This window comes from Schistocerca piceifrons, chromosome 2 (genome assembly GCF_021461385.2).
Source record: "Schistocerca piceifrons isolate TAMUIC-IGC-003096 chromosome 2, iqSchPice1.1, whole genome shotgun sequence".
Classification (NCBI taxonomy): domain Eukaryota; kingdom Metazoa; phylum Arthropoda; class Insecta; order Orthoptera; family Acrididae; genus Schistocerca; species Schistocerca piceifrons.
Genome location: NC_060139.1, coordinates 249,655,346 through 249,681,338, shown reverse-complemented (window position 1 = coordinate 249,681,338; position 25,993 = coordinate 249,655,346). Strand labels below are relative to the sequence as shown.

The following is a 25,993-nucleotide window of genomic DNA, read 5'->3' as shown; positions in this document are numbered from 1 at the left end:
CTTGCATGATACACAGATAGAGGTGTGATTCTCTTACTTGGGCACAAGAATTGGTTTATTATTGTGTCACATATTCTAAATGCTTTATACGTTAATAGTTCTAATTTCTATGACTTGGCCAGAGTTAGTGTCTTGTAAACATTGATCACTGGTACACTGCATAAGATAATTCAGGTTTAAAACTTGACAGAAAGGAATGTTAGTTCATTTCTTAAATAAAGTTCACAAACAACGCATTTAATTTGCAATATACATATATTTACATCTCTTACAAAATATTTTCTTTTCATGAAATACTGTTGCAAATTACTTTACAATTACTCTTCATTACAATATATTTACAACATTTATGTCTATACTAGCTTTCTGTGTGAGATTCCCATTATGCTGGAGCATAACATATTTATACAAAACTGTAGCCATAGAGTACATTAAAAAAACACACACACACACACACACACACACACACACACACACACACACACAAAATATCTACACAGGCACAAATATGTTCATATAGTTAAGAGAACACTTTAGTGAGGTTTTGGTTTGTGTCCATCAACATAAAAGTTTCGGGTTGCTTTTGGAAGCTGAAGAACCATGCCATCATACTCCTTCTTCAAAATTATCTGGCAACCTGATGATAAAGAAATGCGTAAATCAAACCAGTAAAATACATAATCATACAATAGTACATAAAACTAACATTTAGATGAGCTTGGACTAGATAGCAGAAGTGCCTGCAAAGCCTTAACTAATTAACTACATAACATTCCTGGAAATAAAAGAGCTGTTGACAGAGACCAAGCTCATTTCAGTTTCAGGTGTTGCTTTTTCTATTCATCGTCACTACATAAAAATTTGTATCTGAAACGAAGGGTCCAGTAATTGCCCATGTGAAATAGTAATAATATTTCTGTAAACACGTGTTAAATTCAGAGACCTTTAAAATGGTAACTATCTTATTTGCTTTCAAAGACTACACATACTTTACTTGTGATATCCAAAATACAAACTTATGTACCATACATCAGGATTTAAAGCTCTTTCAAAATGTTGTTACTCGATTTAAGTGTTTTTGCTACAGTTTATGAAAGAGAGAGTTTGTTTCAACATGTGAACAATATTTTCTAGCTTTGTGTGTGCAGGATGAAGCAACAAAACTTGGCAACAAAACTTGCCAATTTAAAAGGTCAATGAAACAAAAAATATTGTATTTACATTCTGATTTCTGCTTTGCATTATTAATAACTGGAAATTTAAAATTACACTTTTATAAAAATTATATCGAGCAAATTACACCATTGTTTTAATCAAATTCTGAAGTTGCCGGTCAATTACAAACAGGCTACTTTTGAGCAAATGTTCTCCTTCAAAGGTACAAGAGTCCTCGGATGATTGGTATAAACAACGAGTTATAGATATCTCCATAAAGGTCACAAGTGGCTACATCAGGGGACCACACAGGCCATAGAAGATCAACTATCAAGTAGATCAGGCAACAAGGGAACTTTACTGCAAAATATGCATTACAGTACAGAATGGTGTGCCACAGTCACAAATCTGTTAAATACAAGGCAAGAAAGCTGTTATCTTGTTCACAAATCATAGCATTCACAATTACTGCATGGAGTTTTTTGAGAGAGAGAGAGAGAGAGAGAGAGAGAGAGAGAGAGAGAAATGATCTCCACCATCCAACAATGCACACCAAATTATTAAGCACTCTGAATGAACGGGCCCCTCCTGAAGTTTACTGGGAATGTTATCACTTTAATACCAGATGATTTGTTTATTCACAGTTCCAGACAGATGAAAAGACATATTTTGAGGCAACTCTTCTAGCCATTCTTCACATGAATTTTGCCATGCAACCAAATCCTGTTCAGCACAGCCAACTTGTTTGGGTGGAAACTGGGGTCATCACGAAGAATCCGGCTCACAGAACAATCAGAGACAATGGGCAGCTGTATGCTTGCATGTCTAGCACTGAGGAGATCACAAAAATGACCGTCTCATTGCTTTGTCATCCCCCCTTGTCCATCGTATTGTCACCTCAAAGACTGTGGTAAATCTATTGCTCTTCTTCGTACATTTCCAGTTGCCTTAAGGTGTCAACCAACACAACAATTGACTACCAGTTAGGAACAGAATTTCAAGCAGAAAAATTCAGATGTACATGAAATGTACACTTGTCAACAACAATCAACCGACCATTACACAAGTTGGCATCTAAGGAAAATGTGTACTGCTTCCTTGTGCAATGAATTGTCGCTACTGAGGCAGGTGTTGTTGTTGTTGTTGTTGTTGTTGTTGTCGTCTTCAGTCCTGAGACTGGTTTGATGCAGCTCTCCATGCTACTCTATCCTGCGCAAGCTGCTTCATCTCCCTGTGCTAACTGGAACCTACATCCTTCTGAATCTGTTTAGTGTATTCATCTCTTGGTCTCCCTCTACGATTTTTACCCTCCATGATGCCCTCCAATGCTAAATTTGTGATCCCTTGATGCCTCAGAACATGTCCTACCAACCGGTCCCTTCTTCTTGTCAAGTTGTGCAACAAACTCCTTTTCTCCCCAATTCTATTCAATACCTCCTCATTAGTTATGTGATCTACCCATCTAATCTTTAGCATTCTTCTGTAGCACCACAGTTCGAAAGCTTCTATTCTCTTCTTGTCCAAACTATTTATCGTCCATGTTTCACTTCCATACATGGCTACACTCCATACAAATACTTTCAGAAACGACTTCTTGACACTTAAATCTATACGCGATGTTAACAAATTTCTCTTCTTCAGAAACACTTTCCTTGCCATTGCCAGTCTACATTTTATATCCTCTCTACTTTGATCATCATCAGTTATTTTTCTCCCTAAATAACAAAACTAACTCACTACTTTAAGCATCTCATTTCCTAATCTAATTCGTGCAGCATCACCCAATTTAATTCGACTACATTCCATTATCCTCATTTTGCTTTTGTTGTTGTTCATCTTATAGCCTCCTTTCAAGACACTGTCCATTCCGTTCAACTGCTCTTCAAAAGTCCTTTGCTGTCTCTGACAGAATTACAATGTCATCAACAAACCTCAAAGTTTTTATTTCTTCCCCATGGATTTTAATACCTACTCCGAATTTTTCTTTTGTTTTCTTTACTGCTTGCTCAATATAGAGATTGAATAACACTGGGGAGAGGCTACAACCCTGTCTCACTCCCTTCCAAACCAATGCTTCCCTTTCATGTCCCTTGATTCTTCTAACTGCCATCTGGTTTCTGTACAATTTGTAAATAGCCTTTTTCTCCCTGTATTTTACCCCTGCCACCTTCAGAATTTGAAAGAGAGTATTCCAGTCAACATTCTCAAAAGATTTCTCTAAGTCTACAAATGCTAGAAACATAGGTTTGCCTATCCTTGATCTATTTTCCAAGATAAGTCGTAGGGTCAGTATTGCCTCACGTGTTCCAACATTTCTACGAAATACAAACTGATATTCCCCGAGGTAGGCTTCTGCCAGTTTTTCCATTCATCATTAAAGAATTCGCGTTAGTATTTTGCAGCTGTAACTTATTAACCTGATAGTTCAGTAATTTTCACATCTGTCAACACCTGCTTTCTTATGGATTGGAATTATTATATTCTTCTTGAACTCTGAGGGTATTTCGCCTCTCTCGTAAATCTTGCTCACCAGATGGTAGAGTTTTGTCACGACTGGCTCTCCCAAGGCCATCAGTAGTTCTAATGGAATGTTGTCTACTCTCGAGGCCTCGTTTCGGCTTAGGTCTTTCAGTGCTCTGTCAAACTCTTCACGCAGTATCATATCTCCCATTTCATCTTCATCTACATCCTCTTCCATTTCCATAATATTGTCCTCAAGCACATCGCCCTTGTATAGACCCTCTATATACTCCTTCCACCTTTCTGATTTCCCTTCTTTGCTTAGAACTGGGTTTCCATTTGAGCTCTTGATATTCATACAAGTGGCTCTCTTTTCTCCAAAGGTCTCTTTAATTTTCCTGTGGGCAGTATCTACCTTACCCCTAGTGATATGCACCTCTACATCCTTACATTTGTCCTCTAGCCATCCCTGCTTAGCCATTTTGCACCTCCTGTCAATCTCATTTCTGAGACATTTGTATTCCTTTTTGCCTGCTTCATTTACTGCATTTTTATATTTTCTCCTTTCATCAACTAAATTCAATATTTCTTCTGTTACCCAAGGATTTCTACTAGCCCTCGTCTTTTTACCTACTTGATGCTCTGCTGCCTTCACTATTTCATCCCTCAGAGGCAGGTGGTGAACACATTTCCTGATCCACCATATCAAATGAGACCATCCCCACCACTGACCAACTACAAGTCCCTTTACAGAGCCCCATTCAAATTGGCAGGTTTCATTGCCATACCCTGTACTTTGAAAGTACTCTCTGCAGCCACCCCAGCTGAAGTAGCAGACAACAACATCGTAGAATGAAATTTTCACTTTGCAGTGGAGAGTGCGCTGATATGAAACTTCCTGGCAGATTAAAACTGTATGCCGGGCCGAGACTTGAACTCGGGACCTTTGCCTTTCGCAGGCAAGTGCTCTACCAACAACATTGTATTTAATTTGCTACATCATCATTCACCCAAATCTTTTCAAATACTAAGAAACACAACAGTATACCAGCTTTTTTTTATAAAAAATAATGCTTTACTATGCTTAGGTAACTGCAGAATTATCTATAGTTGAATTGTGTCAATACAAGTTAATATGTAAAAATTTACTCTACAAATTGAAACGTCTACAACTGATTATGAGGAAACAGTGTTAACAACAGTCAGTGTACTAAAAAGAGAAGCAGTCAATGGATAGAGGACAAATAAATTTTGGTTTCTAATCACACACTAGCATTGCACAATACAGCCTTCTTAACTGTTGTTGTTGTCTCCACATCGAAGACGCGTTTGATGCAGCTATTTAAACTAGTCCATCTTGCATAAGCCTCATCACCTCGTATGAACTACTGCAACCTATACGCATTTTAGCCTGCTTATTGTAGCCAGGCTCTGGTCTCCCTCTACAATTTTTACACCCTATAGCCCCTCTCCATTAACAAATTAATGATTCCACACAACAGTATACCAGCTTTTTTAAAAAACTTAATGCTTTACTGTGGTTAGATAACTGCAGAATTATTTATAGTTGAATTGTGTCAACACAAGTTACTATGTAAAAACTTAACCCTACAAACTGATTACAAGGAAAAAGTGTAAAGTACAGTCTTTCTAAGAGGGATTATATGTGTATACCAAAACAAAAAGCAATCTATGGATAGAGAACAAATGAATTTTGGTTTCTAATCACACACCAACATTGCACAATACAGCCTTTTTCATTTTTGTTGTTGTCTCCATATCAAAGACACACTTGATGCAGCTATCTTGGCTAGTCCATCCTGCATAAGGCTCATCACCTCATAAGAGCTATTGCAACCTACAAGCACTTTAGCCTGCTTATTGTAGTCTGGCTCTGGTCTCCCTCTACAATTTTTGTACCCCATAGCTACTCTCCATTAACAAATTAATGATTCCTTGATGCCTCAGGATGTGCCCTAATAAAAGATCCCTTCTTTTAAGCAAACCTTGCCATACTTCCTTCCCTCATCAATTTGACAGAGTACTTCTTCAGTAAAATTTGTCCCACTCATCTAATCTGCAGTATTCTTCTGATATACCATATTTGAAAAGATTCTCCTCTCTTCTTTTTGGAACTGCTTATTGTCTACATTTGACTTACATACAAGGCTACCTCCAGACAAATACCTTCAGAAAAAACTTCCTAATAATCAAATTTACATTCAATGACAACAAATTCCTCTTTCTCAGAGAAACTTTTTCTTACTATTACCAGTCTGCATTTTATGTCCTCTCTACTTCAGCCATCCTCAGTTATGTTACAGAATAAAAAGTAAAACTCATCTTCCCAGTCCTCTTCAATCACTGACAGAACAGGAATGTGGTCAATAAACCTCGAAGTTTTTATTTGTTCTGAAATTAAATTCCATTTCCAAATTTCTAATTGGTTTCCTTTGCTGTTTTCTCAGTGTACAGATTGAACAACGTGGGAGATAGACTATTAACTGTCTCACACTCCCTCCTCATCTGCCACTTCCCTTTCAGGCCCTTCAACTCATACAAGCTGTACACAACCTTTCACTCCCTGTATTTCATCCCATCTGCCTTGAGAATTTCAAACAGTGTACTCCAGTCAACATTTTCAAATAAGTTTACAAATGTAGTAATAGTAAGTTTGACTTACTTCTGTCTACCTTCAGAAGTAACATCAACAGGGTGTATACGCGGACAAGAAAAAAAAATTCCCGGATTTTTCCCGGATTTCCTGGTTAAAAATACTTTCTCCCAGATGAAAACACACTTTTTTGGAAAGATTTTTGATGTGCAGCAACATGTACGTATTACGGAAGCATAAATTGGAATTACACCAAACACCACATGTTACTTTCGGAACCATTGTAATCGAGATTGCAATGCGCCTTTGTAAACCAGTCATATAGCTCATGTCACGCGATCTCACCAGCCGATGACAGCGGATATTCAGACCCCAAGACACGTGATATAGTCAGCTAATAGCAACATCACTGTTAAGTAGCGCAGATACACAAACAGGAAAAGTTAATGTTTTAAATTAAAATACATAGTGTTGCTACAGGAAAAGCAAAGCTTTCACATATAATATTGGTCTCTAAGGTTAATAAGCTGCAAGAGAAGCTAAGATTTCACACACAATGTTGATATTTTTTGCGCGTGTTACACTTTAAGATAGATCACACAAACGTGGCAAGGAAAATTTTTAGCCGAGTCCAGTGACCTGTCCTCAAAGTTTTCCACAAATAAATTAGCTACCGCAGAGGAGAGAGAACTTCCCGTAGCACCTCATCAATTTGCTCATAGTAACGACATGAATGTCTGATCTTCTGGGCTCGAAATACTTCTAAATGGCTCTTCATCAAACACTCTGTGATTTAAGAAAGTCATCGTGCATTCTCGCACATAGTTCAACTTGGGTAAAAGGAAATTTACTTTGAAAGTAACGTTTTAGAGAGTGCCAGATAACAGGCGCCACCGCACTTTGGCAGCTACTATGATGCAGGAAGCCCATATGTTCGTACGTGTAAAACATTAAAAGATCTTACATTATGTCATAAAAGAAACAAGACATCAGAGGATACTCGAAGAGCATCGGAATTTCGTGAACCATATTAAAATGGCACATTTAAAGTGCACACTTAAAGAGCACATTCGTATGTCCAGATTCCCAATGAAGTAGGCCTCGACCTGATATTAAGCTTTTCAGTGTGGGTTTCGGGATGTACATTTTCTTGGAGTACCAGTACTGTATTAACTCATTTTTGATTCTTTATTATGGCATAATGCCATATGTGCTACAAGATGAAAACGTGTACTTGAAATGCAGCGAGCAGTTGAAATTAGCCAATAGTATGGAACTAAACACTTCGTTTCAAACACATTGAATGCGTTGTTCTACAAGGCGATTAATGCACGACTGTCAGAAAAGTGGAAATAAAATAAAATCTTAAACTAATAACATATATTAGCCTTCCGTAATTATGTGAATGTATTTTAATTCACTTGATAGCTCCCGGTCACAGAAATCCGTTTCGTTTTCATTTGACGTAAGAGCAGTAAACGAAGAGGAAACAGCAAAATCACTAAATGTAAACACGGGTCATGTGGAGACTACCCACTGCCCCACTATAACGCAGACTGCTCTGCGCATCAACCCCGGATCTACGATATTTCCGAACTGGGGCAATACTATGATAGTTTGTCAAACGTTTTGCTACATGAAAAATCGAAATATCGTTGTCTAATACTGCGTAAGCTGTTATACAAATAGTACCCAAGGCTTCTGTGGTTTCTCGATCTGATTACGTCTATTTGGTCACTGTCTGCTTGATAAAACAAAATAGGCCTTTCTAACACTGTAGAAATTGTAACACACACCAAATGAACGAGACTGGTTTGGTACAAATGGTCATTTTTATAACACGACAGAATATAATTCACGAAGGCCAACATACAATGCCTATTAAGTCTACTACAAGCAAAAGGCTTTATGTTAGAAAATAGTTTCACATTTCATTCATACGCTCCAGTTTCTCGAGCATGAGATCGAAAAGTAGTAGTACGAGATTTTTATATAAATTTGGAATCATCATATTGTTCCCTAATTTGTGTGATGTCCTCGTTTCTTCTCCTTCCTAGTTCTAACAAACAATTTTGTCATGACTAATTCTGGAACTATTCCTGCCTTTGTCAAAACTGATACGCCCATTAACTTCACTAACCCAGCCAGAATCACCGGTTTAGTTATCCCTAATTATTCTCCGGTTAGGCGTTGGTATTTTCGTACAAACCATTTTCTGCACTACTTCCAGAATAGAACTTAAGCGGCTGCTAGACGGGGACTGTACAACTGGCCCTTACTACTGTAGCGATCTGGCTAAAAATTTTCTGACAAAATTTCATTTTCTTGATACACCGAGAAGATAATACGTAAACTTTCTTACCTGTTATTTCTGTTAGCCGTTTATTTCCACTCTGGTAGTCTGACTATTGATTTCCCTAGAAATTATAAAAATGCTGATTATTCGCAAACCCAATCAACAACATAATCAGACAGCGATTGGCGATAACTCGTTCGGCTTCACTCCGCTCAGCAAGTATAGCCCGGTCCCCTTCTGCCTGCTGGAAATTTTATTTCTAGATGCGACAAGGATTCCCGTGACAGACATCACATACACTATGCACGCATCAAAAAATCAACTTATGATTCATTCGGAAATCAACTTACAGTGTGTTCAAAAACCAACAGGTACGCTTTTCAAAATCATATGAATAATCGATAGACCAACGTGCGCTGGATACTAGGAGCTTTGTGAAACAAGGTATTTTCTCCTTAAGAAAAGGAATTTGGCGACCCCCCCCCCCCTCCGCCATTCTCTCACGGGTCAGATACGTCGGTTTGCCCCCCCCCCCCCCCCTTCCACCTCGGCATCATAGATCAGCGCCTGCTGCGTATGTGTGAATCTGGCAGCTTCAGCACGACGGTAAAATATTTCCCGGTTGCATCTAGCTGCTTGCTGCGACTGCTTACACTTATACAGCTAACAGCCGCATTTCTGTAGCCAGAAGGGGGAGAAGGTACAACTCATACGCCACTCAACTCCACATGCGCATGAGACCGCTCATAACTGCTAAGACGAATCTGATGTAAAGAAATGTGACGTTACGCTCATTGGAGGCAATTTGTTGTTATGAAGCATTGCACAGTCTTCCTAAAGCCTTTGACACATTTTGCTGTTGGCAAACAGCTTGTATGAGCACTATGTTTTGTTGTTGTATACGGCACATTTCCTATGCAATTTATGTTTTATTTTCATATTTTTTCTCGTTCTCGTTCTATTGTTGCAGTATTATTCTGCAGTAGCAGGATACAGTAAGATCCTTTGTTAGAGTATCGATTCTTACCAAAAAAATTTAACTGGAAACTAAAACAACGAAAAATTCCCGGAATTTTAAAAAATTCCCTGGTTTTTCCCGGTTTTCTCCTGGATGAAGAAATTCCCGGGTTTTTCCGGGATCTCCCGGTTGTCCCGGGTAGTATACAGCCTGATCAAACAATGGAAAATCCAGGATGGAATGTAATAATATTATGAGAGGGAAAGTTGCTACTCACCATATAGCAGAGATACTATGACACAGATAAGCACAACAAAAAGATTTTCACACTTAAGCCTTTTGGCCAATGGCCTTTGTCAACAACACACACACACACACACACACACACACACACACACACGCGCAAATGCAACTCACACACACAACTGCAGTCGTGTGTTTGAATTGTGTTTGCTTGAATGTGTGTGTGTGTGTGTGTGTGTGTGTGTGTGTGTGTGTGTATTGTTGACAAAAGCCATTGGACAAAAGCTTCAAGTGTGTAAATCTTTTTGTTGTGCCTATCTGGCACTCAGCATCTCCGCTATACGGTGAGTATCAACTTTCCTTCTCATAATATTGTTCAATAGTAAGATATTAAATGAGTATCGCCTCACTTGTTTCTACATTTCATCAGAAGCCTAACTGATGTTCTGCAAGGTTGGTTGTAAACAATTCGTGTCAGCACAATTTTGTCATAGACAGACATGGTTGGAGACCATGGCTCTTATATACACACATCAAAAAATGTTTTGTGTCACCCAGGTTCCCAGAACCCCTGAAGATAGACGTTGACTGTGGATACTGAATCACAGACATAGTCCTTTTGACTGTTCAAAGATGTCACTAAACCTGCCCGAAGATGTAAACAACCATACATGAGCAACGCCTTATTAGACGGAGGGGGTCCGACAGCCGATCAGTTCCAGTCATTCCAATAGGAGGGAGGTACACAGCTCGTGTTGCCTGCAGTTCAACCACACCCAGACGGTCAGTACCACAGTTCGATCACGTCCTCATTGTTACTTTGTGTGAGGAAGGACTCTCAACAAGGGAAGTGTTCAGGCATCTCGGAGTGAACCAAAGTGATGTTCTTCAAACATGAAGGAGATACAAATAGACATGAACTGTCAATGACATATCTCGCTCAGGCTGCACAAGGGCTACTACTGCAGTGGATGACTGCTACCTACGGATTATCACTAGCAGGAACCTTGACAGCAATGCCACCATGTTGAATAATGCTTTTCGTGCAGCCACAGGATGTTGTGTTATGACTCAAACTGTATGCAACAGGCTGCATGATGCGCAAGCTCACTCCCAACGTCCATGGCGACGTCCATCTTTGCAACCACGACACCATGCAGCATGGGTACAGATAGGCCCAACAACATGCCAAACGGACCGCTCAGCACTGGCATCATTTTCTCTTCATCGATGAGTGTCGCATATGCCTTCAACCAGAAAATCATCGAAGACGTGTTTGAAGGCAACCCGGTCACGCTGAACACCTTAGGCACACTGTCCAGCGAGTGCAGCAAGGAGGACGTTCACTGCTGTTTTGGGGTGGCATTATGTGGGGCCGATGTACACTGCTGGTGGTCATGGAAGGCACCATAACAGCTGTAAAATATGTTAATGCCATCCTCCGACTGATAGTGCAACCATATCGGCAGCATATTGGCGAGGCATTTGTCTTCATGGACAACAATTCGTGCCCCCATCATGCACATCTTGTGAATGGTTTGCTTCAGGATAACAACACCACTCAACTAGAGTGGCCAGCATGTTCTCCAAACATGAACCCTATCGAATATGCCTGGGATAGATTGAAAAGGGCTGTTTATGGACAACATGACCCACCAAGCACTATGAGGGATCTACACCGAATCACCGTTGAGGAGAGGAACAATCTGGACCAACAGTGCCTTGATGAACTTGTGGACAGTATGCCACAACGAACATAGAAATGCATCAACGCAAGAGGATATGCTACTGGGTATTTGAGGTACCGGTGTGTACAGCAATCTGGACCACCACCTCTGATGGTCTCGCTGTATGGTGGTACACCATGCAATGTGTGGTTTTCATGAGCAATAAAAAGGCGCAAATGATGTTTATGTTGATCTCTATTCCAATTTTCTGTACAAGTTCCGGAACTCTCGGAAACGTGGTGATGAAAAACTTTTTTTGATGTGTGCAAAATAAATTGTTGCCTGGTTGTTATTCACCATCAGCAATCTAATTTGTGTCAGTATTTTGCATCCATGACTTATTACGCCTATGGCTGGGTAATAGTGAAATCCTGTCAACATTTGTCTCCTTTCAATCTGGACATATAACATTCTTCTTAAAATCTGAGGGTATAATGTATCTTGCAGACTAGGAGGAGTTTGTGGGGCCAGCCATACCAAATGTAATCTACTGTAGCAACATGAGTGTACTATCATCCACCCTTATGCAATATTTGAAATATCAGCAGCGTGCTTGTAATTTGATTTGAGGCATTGTCATCAGAGCTGGTCACTGTCGCCAGCACGACACAAGGGAGTCAGTGTGTGTCGGGAATGGCATAACCACATAGAAATAGACATACTGTAATTAAATCACTTTTTGTGGAAATTGGCAATACTTCTACTAATGCTTTGCAGCAATGTGATTCAAGTATTGAGAAGAACTGGACCAAAGCATATGTTTTTAAGGAAATTTGTTGTACTTGCTAACAAATGGGAAGTGTTGTAGATCGCAGTGTTAATGTCCACCATAGCACTAAGAAACTTCAGTAACATGAAACTGATCTGTGCTTCTTGTTTATAGGGTTGGGTTGGGTTGTTTGGGGGAAGGAGACCAGACAGGGAGGTCATCGGTCTCATTGGATTAGGCAAGGAAGGGGAAGGAAGTCGACCGTGCCCTTTCAAAGGAACCATCCTGGCATTTGCCAGGAGAGATTTAGGGAAATCACGGAAAACCTAAATCAGGATGGCTGGACGCGGGATTGAACCATTTCTTGTTTATAAATGTGCTTACCAACAATATGGCAGTACTTATAATCTTTACCGCAGCACTAGATAAAAAAGTATTCTGAACTTACTCATAAAACAACGATCAATCAGAAATCAGTTCTGGGCACACACATACGACAGACAGTTATCACATGTAAAGTTCTACTGGTTATTTTCATTGAAGAACTTTCAGGATATACGCGAATGGATTTTCAAGTCAGTGATACATTATTCGGAACTCGCCTTGCTACCTGTGGAGTTATTAGTATACTTTCATGTACGTGCTGTTGCAGTGCGAACAGTGAATGGTTGCAGCCTATGCAGCATTGAAATGTGCATGACTGAGATAAACTGTGTCACGCCCTGACTAGACATTAGTTAGTATAAAAATGCACCCTTCACATTGTATTTCACAACGTGCAATGTACAGGTATAAATAACACCATCAAGTATCATAATAAAAACAGTACCATTATAACAAAGTATGGGGGCACTTACAGCAGTTTTCACACAATGTGCTGTCATCACAAACCTAGGAACTACTGTTACTCCAAGGGTCCGTGCAGTTGAAATGGGAGTAACCACAAGTAATGACACACTACCTTACTGATGAGTTCAACAGTAATACGAAATCTAGCACAATGTTGAACTAAATTCTAGTTCTTCATGAATGTAACTAACACTCAATGCCACTACATTGTATGGAGAGCGGTTGTATCTACTCACTTCACTAGAAAATGGGATCACATAGACAACAAAATAAAAGACAAACTTAACTAGAAAGAAACAATTTAGAGAAATAACCACAAGGTTTATACTGCTAAAACAGCAGGGAAGAGAAAATCTCCAATGAGGGTACACCTGCACTCACTTCATTACTTGTAAAATAAAGAATCTAAATAAATAAGGAAAAGTAGGGAGTTGAGGAACAGAGTAAAGAAGCCAGAACCACATGTAAATTAAAATCAAATGAATGAAAACAATCAAGTACATTTAGGAGATACAGTGCAATTTTTGAGTAGGGAAGCACAAATGATCCAAATGGTGAAAGCCCTAAAATGCTCAGTGATAAACATTAGGTGTTGCTGCTGCATACAGTTTACCTATGGCCATTCATTTCGTTTTAGCTCTTAGTAATTGTATGCTAATTTAAAGTGACTGAAAGACACCAGTATTTTTCCACTGCCACTGCCACTGCCAATTTACCTGAAATAAAATGTTTTTCCCACAGAAATGCATATTTTCAAGTGCGCATTTACACATGCTCTACATGTGTATACTGTATACAGGGTGGTCCATTGATAGTGACCAGGCCAAATATCTCACGAAATAAGCATCAAATGAAAAAACTGCAAAGAACAAAACTCGTCTAGCTTGAAGGGGGAAACCAGATGGTGCTATGGTTGGCCCGCTAGATGACGCTGCCATAGGTCAAACGAATATCAACTGTTTCTTTTTTAAAATAGGAACCCCCATTTTTTATTACATATTCGTGTAGTACATAAAGAAATATGAATGTTTTAGTTGCACCACTTTTTTCGCTTCGTGATAGATGGCGTTGTAATAGTCACAAACATATAAGTACATGGTATCACATAACATTCCACCAGTGTGGACGATATTTGCTTCGTGATACATTACCCGTGTTAAAATGGACCGTTTACCAATTGCGGAAAAGGTCGATATCGTGTTGATGTATGGCTATTGTGATCAAAATGCCCAGCGGGTGTGTGCTATGTATGCTGCTCGGTATCCTGGACAACACCATCCAAGAGTCCGGACCATTGACCGAATAGTTACGTTATTTAAGGAAACAGGAAGTGTTCAGCCACTTGTGAAACGTCAACCACGACCTGCAACAAATGATGATGCCTAAGTAGGTGTTTTAGCTGCTGTCGCAGCTAATCCGCACATCAGTAACAGACAAATTACACGAGAATCAGGAATCTCAAAAACGTCAGTGTTGAGAATGCTACATCAACATCGATTGCACCCGTACCATATTTCTATGCACCAGAAAATGCATGGCGACGACTTTGAATGTAGTGTACAGTTCTGCCACTGGGCACAAGAGAAATTACAGGAAGATGACAGATTTTTTGCACGCGTTCTATTTAGCAACGAAGTGTCATTCACCAACAGCGGTAATGTAAACCGGCATAATATGCACTATTAGGCAACGGAAAATCCACGATGGCTGCGACAAGTGGAACATCAGTGACCTTGGTGGGTTAACGTATGGTGTGGCATTATGGGAGGAAGGACAATTGGCCCCCATTTTATTTATGGCAATCTAAATGGTGCAATGTATGCTGATTTCCTACATAATGTTCTACCATTGTTACTACAAGATGTTTCACTGCATGACAGAATGGCCATGTACTTCCGACATGATTGATGTCCGGCACATAGCTCGCGTGCAGTTGAAGCGATATTGAATAGCATATTTCATGACAGGTGGATTGGTCGTCGAAGCACGTTCACCGGATGTGACGTCCCCGAATTTCTTTCTGTGGGCAAAGCTGAAGGATATTTGCTATCGTGATCCACCAACAATGCCTGACAACAGGCGTCAGCGCATTTTCAATGTATGTGCGAACATTACAGAAGGCGAACTACTCGCTCTTGAGAGGAATGTCATTACATGCATTGCCAAATGCATTGAGGTTGACAGACATCATTTTGAGCATTTATTGCATTAATGTGGTCTTTACAGATACTCACGCTGTAACAGCATGCGTTCTCAGAAATGACAAGTTCACAAAGGTACATGTATCACATTGGAACAACCAAAATAAAATGTTCGAACATACCTATGTTCTGTATTTTAATTTAAAAAACCTACCTGTCATCAACTGTTCATCTAAAATAGTGAGCCATATGTTTGTGACTATTACAGTGCCACTTATCACAAAGCAAAAAAAGTGGTCCAACTGAAACATTTATATTTCTTTACATACTACATGAATATGTAATACAGGGTGTATACGTGGACAAGGAAAAAAAATTCCCGGATTTCCCAGTTAAAAATACACTTTCTTCCAGGTGAAAATACACTTTTTCCCTGTTAAGTGACATTATACTCTTATTTGGCACTGTAAAACGCATCAATCCTTTGAAAGTTAATGGTTTTATATACCGGAGTAGAATTTCCCGGCCCTTTAGAAAACACAACTCAGGGTGGAAAAACATGTTTTGAAAGACCTTTGATGTGCAGCAACATGTACGCTGCATATTTTCGTATTACGAAGGTATTAATTTGAATTCCACCAAACACTGCAAATTACTTTCCGAAGCATTGAAATCGAGATTGTGATGCGCTTTTGTAAGCCAGTCATAGCTTATGTCACGTGATCTCGCCAGCTGATGACAGCATAGGACACATGATGTAGTCAGCCAATAGCAAGATCACTCTTAAGTAGCACGAACACACAAATAAGAAGAGTTAATGGTTTAAATTAATATATACATACCATTCACCTATAATATTGGTCTCTAAGATTAATAAGCTGGAAGAGAAACTAAGCTTCCACATATAATGTTGATCTTTTTTGCGCTTGTTATACTTTAAGATACATCACACAAATGTGCCAGTGAAATTTTTAATGGTGACGTAAATGTCTGATCTTCTGGGCTCGAAATTCTTCTAAATGGTCGTCCTCAAAAAGTTGATTTTTAAATGAGAATCAAACACTTTGTGATTTAAGAAATTCATAGTACATTATCACACATAGCTCATCTTACGTAAAAGGAAATCTACTTTGAATGTAACGCTTTTCAAACCACCATTTGCAATATTTTCCCCACGACCTGTTAGAAATAGGTTCATTTCAGCAAATGCAAGAGAGCGCCAGATAACAAGTATCACCGCACTTGCGCAGCTACGATGCCACAGGAAGCCCATATGTTCGTACGTGTAAAACATTAAAAGATCTTACATTATGTCTTAAATGAAACAAGACATCAGAGGATACTTCAAGAGCGTTGGAATTTCATGAACCATACTAAAACACATAATTCGGCTTAAAATGCACATTCGTATGCAAATTTTCTTGGAGTACCAGTACTGTATTATCTCATGTTTGGTTCTTTATTATGGCATAATGCCATAAGTGCACTTGATATGCAGCAAACAGTTGAAACTAGGCATAGTGTGAAATTAAACACTTCGTTTCAAATAAATTGACTGCCTCAACAGAAAAGATTAATAAAAGCCAAATCCCTTTAGCAAACGGGCCAAAATAACTTCATTGCTCTGTAAGGCGATTAATGTTTGACTGTCAGAAAGGTGGAAAGAAAATCTAAAACTAATAACATATTTTAGCCTTCCGTAATTACGCGAACGTATTTTAATGCATTTGATAGCTCCCGGCCACAAAAATCCGTTTTGTTGTCATTTAACGTGAGAGCAATAAACGAAGAGGAAACAACAAAATCACTAAACACAAACATAGGTCACGTGGAGATGAACCACCTCCCCACCACAGCTCAGACTGCTATGTGCATCAGCCCCAGATTTACTAATCTCCGAACCGGGGCAATATTAAGTAGTGGCGCCCAACCACACATCTGTAACGAGAAGCGGGAGAAGGTACTTCTCATACACAACTTAACTGCGCATGCACAAGAGCCCGCCCGCAACTGCTCAAATGAATCTAATTTAAACAGTTGTCACGCCATGCTCATTGGAGGCAATTTGTTGTTACAAAGCATTGCACAGGCTTCCTAAAAGCCTTTGACACACTTTGCTGTTGGCAGACGCTTGTATGAGTACTGTTTTGTTGTTGTATACGGCACGTTTCCTTTGCAACTTAAGTTTTATTTTCTTTATTTTTTTTTTCTCCTGTTCATGTTTTGTTGCTGCAGTATTATTCTGCAGTAGCGGGATACAGTAATATCCTTTGTTAGAGTATTGGTTCTTACCAGTCAAAATCACAAAAATTTAACTGGAAACCAAAACAATGAAAAATTCCCGGGATTCTAAACAATTCCCGGGTTTTTCCAGGTTTTCTACCGGATGAAAAAATTCCCAGTTTTTTTCCCGGATCTCCCGGTTGTCCCGGGTCGTATACACCCTGTAATAAAAAATGGGGGTTCCTATCTTTAAAAAAACGAAGTTGATATCCGTTTGACCTATGGCAGCGCCATCTAGCGGGCCAACCATAGTGCCATCCGGTTTCCCCCTTCAAGCTAGACAAGTTTAGCTCTTTGTAGTTTTTTCATTTGACGTTTATTTCGTGAGATATTTGGCCCGGTCACAATCAATGGACCACCCTGTATGTACATACTCACTTGAAAATGACATAATGGCTAGAAGTGAACAATAAGTAAAATATAAAAATTTTTTTGGATGAATAGACAATCTCAGTGGGAAAAAGTTGTTTCTTTTAGTCTATTTATTGTTCTTGTGTGCCCCAAAATGAAGAACACAATTATAAAGTGCTGGACAACTCATCACTGAGTTGATACATCACATAAGCTTTGACAAGCTATTCTATCTTAATAATGTATTGCTTCACCAGTGGTTTATTGGAGTAAATGATAATGGCACACCGTGTAGTACATGTTTTACACAAGAAGCCATTCATTCATACAGTTATTTTCCATTCTGTAAGGTGGCATGGTTCGTCATGTCGCATGGGCTATGAAATACTAACACCTTGTGTGCATGGAGAAAGTTATTCTGGGAGGCATGCCTCTAAATTGCTTCAACATCTTCCTTTAATCCAACCTGGTGGAGGATTCCAAAACTCTCTCGTAACAACTAGGAAGTCCTTTGGGGTATTGATTTCCTAGTTGCAATGAAAGTTTTGGAATCCCCATCAGTTTGGATTAAAGGAAGATGTTGAAGCGATTCAGAGGCGTGCTGCTATATTTGGCATCGGTAGCTTTGATCACATTGCAAGTATTACAAAGATTCTCCATGGACTCAAATGGGAATCCCTGGAGGGAAGGTGCAGTTCTTTTCATGAAACACTATTGAGAAAATTTACAGAACAAGCATTTGAAGCATAACTGCAGAACGATTCTACTGCCACCGAAGTACATTTCACATACGACCCTTGAAGTTAAGGGAAATTAGGGTTCATATGGACACACATAGACAATCGTCATACCCTCACTCCTTCGGCAAGTGGAACAGGAAAGGAAATCACTAGTAGTGGTACAAAGCACCCTCAGTCATACACCATACAGTGCCTTGAGGGGTTTGTGTGTAGATGTAGATGTATTGAGAAAGGTGTTCTCTGTCCTGGTCCTCATTTTCTATTTTTCCCTTTCTTTGGATATGGGGAAAGATAGAAATGAAACGAAATTAAATGAAATGTCATGTGGTTAGGGCCTTCAGTCGGGTAGACAGGTCACCTGGTGCAAGTCCTTTTAGTTGATGCCACATAGGTGACTTGCATGTTGATGAGGATGATGTGATGAGGGAGACAACACAACACCCAGTCTCAGAGAGGAGAAAATCTCTGGTCCAGCTGGTTTTCGAACCGGGGCCCCTTGCATAGTGTTTTGCATACTGACAACTCAGTTATGAAGCCACACAGAAAGCTACAAATCATAACTGGATAGTTTCTCAACAGGAAAGTAATTACAATTTAAGTTAAACTGAAGAACATGATTTGTAATTACTCTTAGTTTATACATGGTCCAATCACATTAAAGTGATCACTACCTATGTTCAACATCAATGTGCAATAACCACTCACAGAATGCAGGTGGCAGCACTAGCGCCAGACAGCATGTAAAGTGTGTCGGGGATACATGGAAAACACTGCAGTCGTCATTGTATTGTGGAAACGGAGAGATTTATCAGATGTTCAAAAGGGTATGATCACTGGCTTTTGGCCAAGGGTGGAAGCACCTCCAAAACGACTACGTCTGTAAACTTTTCGTATGCGACCATTATTAAAGAATACTGTGCATGGGAAAATGGCACTATTCAAAACCAGTGACGAGGTAACTGTGGTCCACTACAGGCCTTAGAAGACAGGGTTGAATGACTGTTGCAGAAATGTGAGCATGTAAACAGATATTCAATTGTTGAGCAACTGACCGCCCAGATGAACCAAGGGCCTACAAACAGTGTCTCCTCAATGACCACTCAGTGCACAATGCTATGTATGGGCCTCTCCAGCAGGTTGGTTGGTTCATGCACCCATGCTGACTGCTGTTCATCGGCAAGGAAAGCTGGAATTTGCACAGCAGTACCGCAACTGGATATCCACTGGATGGCAGCAAGTGGCCTTTTCATGTGTATCATGTTTTATGCTCCATCATCTGAAAGGAAACATCCGGTGGTGTGTGTGTGTGTGTGTGTGTGTGTGTGTGTGTGTGTGTGTGTGTGTGTGTGTTTTATTACTAGTGATAAGCAAGCAACTAAAATTCAGTCAGCTGTATTACTTTTGAATTATTTGTTTATGATATGGTACCTAAGCAGTAACTGGTCTCTAATAATTTGACAGGTGTTGACAGATGTGAAAATTACCGAACTATCAGTTTAATAAGTCACAGCTGCAAAATACCAACGCGTATTCTTTACTGACGAATGGAAAAGCTGATAGAAGCCGACCTCGGGGAATATCAGTTTGGATTCCGTAGAAATGTTGGAACACGTGAGGCAATACTGACCCTACGACTTATCTTAGAAGAAAGATTTAGGAAAGGCAAACCTACGTTTCTAGCTTTTGTAGACTTAGAGAAAGCTTTTGACAATGTTGATTGGAATACTCTCTTTCATATTCTGAATGTGGCAGGGGTAAAATACAGGGAGCGAAAGGCTATTTACAATTTGTACAGAAACCAGATGGCAGTTATAAGAGTCGAGGGGCACGAAATGGAAGCAGTGGTTGGGAAGGGAGTGAGACAGGGTTGTAGCCTCTCCCCAATGTTATTCAATCTCTATATTGAGCAAGCAGTAAAGGAAACAAAAGAAAAATTCGGAGTAGGTATTAAAATCCATGGGGAAGAAATAAAAACTTTAGGTTCGCCGATGACATTGTAATTCTGTCAGAGACAGCAAAGGACTTGGAAGAGCAGTTGAACGGAATGGACAATGTCTTGAAAGGAAGGTACAAGATGAACATCAACAAAAGCAAAACGAGGATAATGGAATGTAGTCGAATTAAGTCGGGTGATGCTGAGGGAATTAGATTAGGAAATGAGACACTTAAAGTAGTAAAGGAGTTTTGCTATTTGGGGAGCAAAATAACTGATGATGGTCGAAGTAGAGAGGATATAAAATGTAGACTGGCAATGGCAAGGAAAGTGTTTCTGAAGAAGAAAAATTTGTTAACACCGAGTATAGATTTAAATGTCAGGAAGTAGTTTCTGAAAGTATTTGTATGGAGTGTAGCTATGTATGGAAGTGAAACGTGGACAATAAATAGCTTAGACAGGAAGAGAATAAAAGCTTTCAAAATGTGGTGCTACAGAAGAATGCTGAAGATTAGATGGGTAGATCACATAACTAATGAGGAGGTATTGAACAGAATTGGGGAGAAGAGGAGCTTGTGGCACAACTTGACTAGAAGAAGGGATCGGTTGGTAGGACATGTTCTGAGACATCAAGGGATCACCAATTTAGTATCGGAGGGCAGAGTGAAGGGTAAAAATTGTAGAGGGAGACCAAGAGATGAATTCACTAAGCAGATTCAGAAGAATGTAGGCTGCAGTAGGTACTGGGAGATGAAGAAGCTTGCACAGGATAGAGTAGCATGGAGAACTTCATCAAACCAGTCTCAGGACTGAATACCACAACAATTACATTTCTGCTCAAACCACCAAAGAGTAAACGATATATTTATTCCCCCTTTTTTTTGTTTTTTTGTTTTTGTGTGGCTTCGGCTCCTGCTGTTGTCTTTTACTTTTGGTATATCTCTAACATGTTGCTTATCCCCTTGTAACTTCTTATGTTTTTAGATCTTGTATGTTGTTAGCATTTATTGTTGTTTCCCTCAAAATCTATCCTGTTTCACTTTTATTGATATGGATCGAGTTCGATTCTTACAAACTGCCTATTCCTCCATTTATTTCCTTAGCCTTGCCCACAGAAGCATTCAAACTTTCAAAAACTACTGAATTTAGCATCTTTTGTACACATCTGTCACAATCTGCTGCTCTATGCAACTTGATAATCAGAATAATGAGGTTTTCTTACCTAGTCTTGAGTTTTCCTTAAGAAAGGGAGCAAGATCAAGCAGGTCCTCTTCTTGTTCTTCAGCAGGTGGAAGTTTGTCCAAATAATCTCCAAGCACATAAATATGGCAAGTTGTGCAAGCTAATGATGCTTCACAAGCACCTGCCAATAAAACATATCAATGATATTACAGGTGAAAATATCAGCTGAGACAAATAGTAACAGCAATAGGGTATTTGACTGTTTTCTGGAAATTGTCTTAAAAGATTAATTATGTTATTTTATGCTTAAAACATTCTTTTTTCCTCGTGAATTTCAGCATTCATATAAACAACAACAACAACAACAACAACAACAACAATAATAATAATAATAATAATAATAATAATAATAATAATAATAAAAGCCAACTAGAAAGCTTCATTTGAGACATGTGATGCCCACTGTAACGGTACTTTGACTGCCGCGCCTCCGCCAATACAAAGATATGATTTACGATCGCGCATGCAGAAGAGCGCTGCGCCAGCGACCGATTTTTATAAATAATTATTTGTTTACATAGGTGTTTGTTTTTAACAACTAACTGATTACTCTCTTGTCTTCATACGTTCAAGACATGTATTTTTCGGCACTGTGTTAAATATGCTTTTAAGTGGAAATTAAAACTATATGACAAAACGAAGTTATTTCAGTAGTGATTCGAAATGGTTATCGCCAAATTTATAAATTAATCCTGACAGTGACAACTTAAAGAAATTTTCATCAGACAGAGAACAAGAGGACCAGCAAACAATGAAAAAAAGGACATCCTACAAGAAAATTAAGAAGTATTCCAGATGCAGCCACGAAGACTATATTATAATAAATACAACGTTTCTAACAGAATTATAAGGTAAAGTTCAACTTATTTCTGATGCTATTTCCTTACAGTCGCTTTTTGTAGTGTTGCCGACCCGGTCTGCCATGCACGGTAAAATTACAGCACTATCTCAATCAGTAATACGAAGTCCACCTTATCCATAACTTATTCCAACAAAATTCAAAACCCAATCAGATTTTCTATTTTGTATTTTCACGGCAGAACCCCGAGGAAAGGAAACACTACACCGCGACGTCACTGGGTAGCACACTGCTCATACTGTTATAAAGCTCATTCACAGTGATATCTTGTTTTGGAAATTACATTTCAGAAAACGGGTTACAAATGGTGTGTAGTTCCTTATGGTACAAATATATCATAAAATACAAATAGTACAAATACATCATAAAAAACTCTTGAAAAATGGTTTTTGATTGTTTAAAAAAAATGAGAAGATATGTAAAATGGGGTTGCAACTTGCTCATGGAGATCCAAATGAGATAATGGACACTGCATGTGTGTATTTCTGTGAGGATCATTTTGATATACATAAACACTCCATATGAACATATTGTTGCTTGTAGCATACTAGGCAGCATGCTGGAATCCTAATGCAATGTTTGCAAGATTGATTCTCATTCAGAGCAAGGTTTTGTCCCTCCCAGTCCTCTTTGCTTAATACTACTGTCTCCATCAATTTATTTTAGTCATAATATAGTTATGTAAGAGCTTTAAATTCTATATCATATTACATTTTAATATCTATTTTTATTTAATACCTTCACTTTACATTGAATCAATTTGAGATGAATCACAAAGATGGTGTTACGAAACTGTATTTCATGCCCGACATAGTTCTTATTCTGAACAATCTGAGAAACCATTTAACAATTTCCACCCACATTATTCTTCCTACAAAAGTTGCTGAAGACAATTTCTCACTCCACTAGTCTCCATTGAGCTAGTTGTAAAGCTGTATGATGTTGATAGAGAGAGAAATAGATCACTGCTTGGAACCTAAATGGAAAACAAATAACAGGGCATTATGATAAAATGAAAGTCGGTCCTGCTCTTAAGCATTTTTAAATCATTGTGTTTCAGCAGCAGTTATGTAAGCAGTAGAACAACAGACGCTTTTAAGGTTATGGTGTGTCAACTGCATTTTTTTTTTTTATGAACATAATTCTCCAGTGGTTTAAAGTAATGACCAGGAGGAACAAAAAAACTGCAGTGGATAAAGCTATTTAAAGCAAACATGATGATGCTTTGCAGTTACCCTTAAGAGTTTTTATGCTGTTTGAAAATCTGAAACTTGAGAAAAGAGGTACCTGGAAAACAGTAGTAGTTCTGGCAACAACCATAGCAATTAACAGATTTATCTTCTGAATGAAAAAGTTTCCGCTGTGTTTCACTGTGCAGGCTTTCACAAGTTGCCCTGGAAAACTTTTTTCAGCAGGTCGGAGGAAATATCCTAGTTCCATATTCCCCTCAGTTTTAAGACAATTCAGCAATTTGTTGCTGCATCACAGTAGGTCATCCCAGTCAACATGCAACGACAGTTTCTTATTTCAGTAAAATAAAAATCTAGATTGTTCTTGATGAACAAAGAGACCATAAAAACATCAAATTTTGGAGGGGTTTCCACTACCAGTCTTCACAAAAAAACTTTCCATTGTTACCTAAAAGTTGTAAACACATTTTCCATCACTAAATAACTAAACTGTTTGCCAGAAAAAGTATGAAAAAATACTACAAACTTTGACGAACACTCCTATAACACACATATCACTATGTCTTACTCCTAACTTGTGACATCACTGAGCTTCAGGCAATAACCAAGTGTTTTCACTCATATGACCAAATCTTGAAAATTAATGATTTTTAATCTCTGATTGGATTTTGTAACAGATATATTGTATATTGACCAAAAATGCTATCTGAATGTTCTAATCATTCAGAACAAACAGCCCTATTTTTTTAACACAGGAAAATAGCCTACACTGTGTAGCAAAGGGGTCAAGATGATGAATTTATTATTACAGCTGTGGAAAGCATATTACAATAGAAAATTTCAACTTCAAGCACAAGCAGTTGAAACATTACCACAAGTCAAGTCACTTCTGTGATAGTATTCTAGTGAAAAGGATCTGTGGATGGGTTCCACAACTAGTAAAAAGATATTAGAGATGAAGAGTACAGGAGGAGAAATAAACACGAATGGTTACTTGTAAATAACATTGCGATATTCCATATAACAGGGGTTTTGGGGCATTATTCATCTCAAAAGTAATTTCATTGACTATTGGCCTTTCCAAGATCTGTAAATTAATGGATTTCCAAGCATATACTTGGTTCTTGCAATCTTAATGGACTTCATTATATTTTCTTAAAACTTTCTCCACCTTATCCCCTTCCCCTCCCTTCTTCATAGTTTCCTCCTGCTCACAGCTAACAATGAAACCTTTGTAATACACTTTTTTGTTTTGTTTTATGTTGTTATACTCTCTGTCCTACATTTCATCATTACCCTGCCCATTTCTTACATTTCATTATTATTTATGTGTTCTTTAAATTTTCTTCTTTCTCTTCTAGGGTGTTCATGTCTTTCTTACATTCCTCCAAACTCCTGGATTGTAAAATGTTAGCCTCGCTCCAATCCACAGCCTTTCCTACATACAAGGGTTTTAACTTTAATATTGGCAACTATTTATTTACAGCTCGTACAAAAATAGATACGTGTTTCATAGTTTTACTGAACTTCAAGTAGTCCACCACTATTGTATATAGCCCGTTGCCAGCAATGTGGGAAGTCGTAGGATACTCTTAGCAGTGCCAGTTGTGTTGACAGTTCGAGTGGTGCAGTCTATTGCCCGACAAATTTGTAGCAGTTCTGAAGCAAATGCGGTGAAGTGTTTCCTTCAGTTTAGAAATCGAGTTGAACTTAGGAGGGCTTAAGTCAGGGGAGTGCAGTAGGTGGTATAGCACTTAGCAGCCCCATCAGTCCAAGAAATCAGTAATAGTTTGCACTGTACGTGCTGCAAAATGATGGTCAGTCCTACAGAAAGTGTCATCACTTCTGTCTCTATGCTGTTCATTTTTGAAACACAACCTACAACCATCTTACAGACAGAAGTGATGACACTTTCTGCAGGACCTGACCATCATTTTGCAGGGACAACGCTCAAGTGCGTACAGTACAAGCTGTTACCGATTTCTTTGGCTGATGGGGCTGCTAAGTGCTATACCACCTACTGCACTCCCCTGACTTAAGCCCTCCTAAGTTCAACTCGATTTCTAAACTGAAGGAAACATTTCACGGCATTCGCTTCAGAACTGCTACAAATCTGTCGGGGCAACAGACCCGCGCCGCTCGAACTGTCAACCACAACTGGCACTGCTAAGAGGATCCCACAACTTCCACATCACTGGCAACAGGTTATACACAATACTGGCAACTACTTTGAAGGTCAGTAA

At 38.9% G+C, this 25,993-nt stretch overlaps 1 protein-coding gene across 2 annotated transcripts in view; it reads right to left on the bottom strand.

Annotated features, from left to right (window-relative positions):
• Nucleotides 1-274: 274 nt before the first annotated feature.
• LOC124777186 (adrenodoxin-like protein 1, mitochondrial) overlaps nt 275-25,993 on the bottom strand; it is an 85,433-nt gene continuing 59,714 nt past the window's right edge. Inside the window, exons 4-6 of one of the 2 annotated variants that reach the window (XM_047252500.1) lie at nt 21,682-21,822; nt 8,592-8,646; nt 523-637 (exon numbers count right to left, since the gene is read on the bottom strand). In XM_047252500.1, the coding sequence (XP_047108456.1) occupies nt 8,612-8,646; nt 21,682-21,822 (176 nt within the window). In that variant the 3' untranslated portion in view covers nt 523-637; nt 8,592-8,611. Of the gene's footprint in view, nt 638-8,591; nt 8,647-21,681; nt 21,823-25,993 lie in introns of both variants that reach the window. The other variant, XM_047252499.1, reaches the window with a different exon arrangement.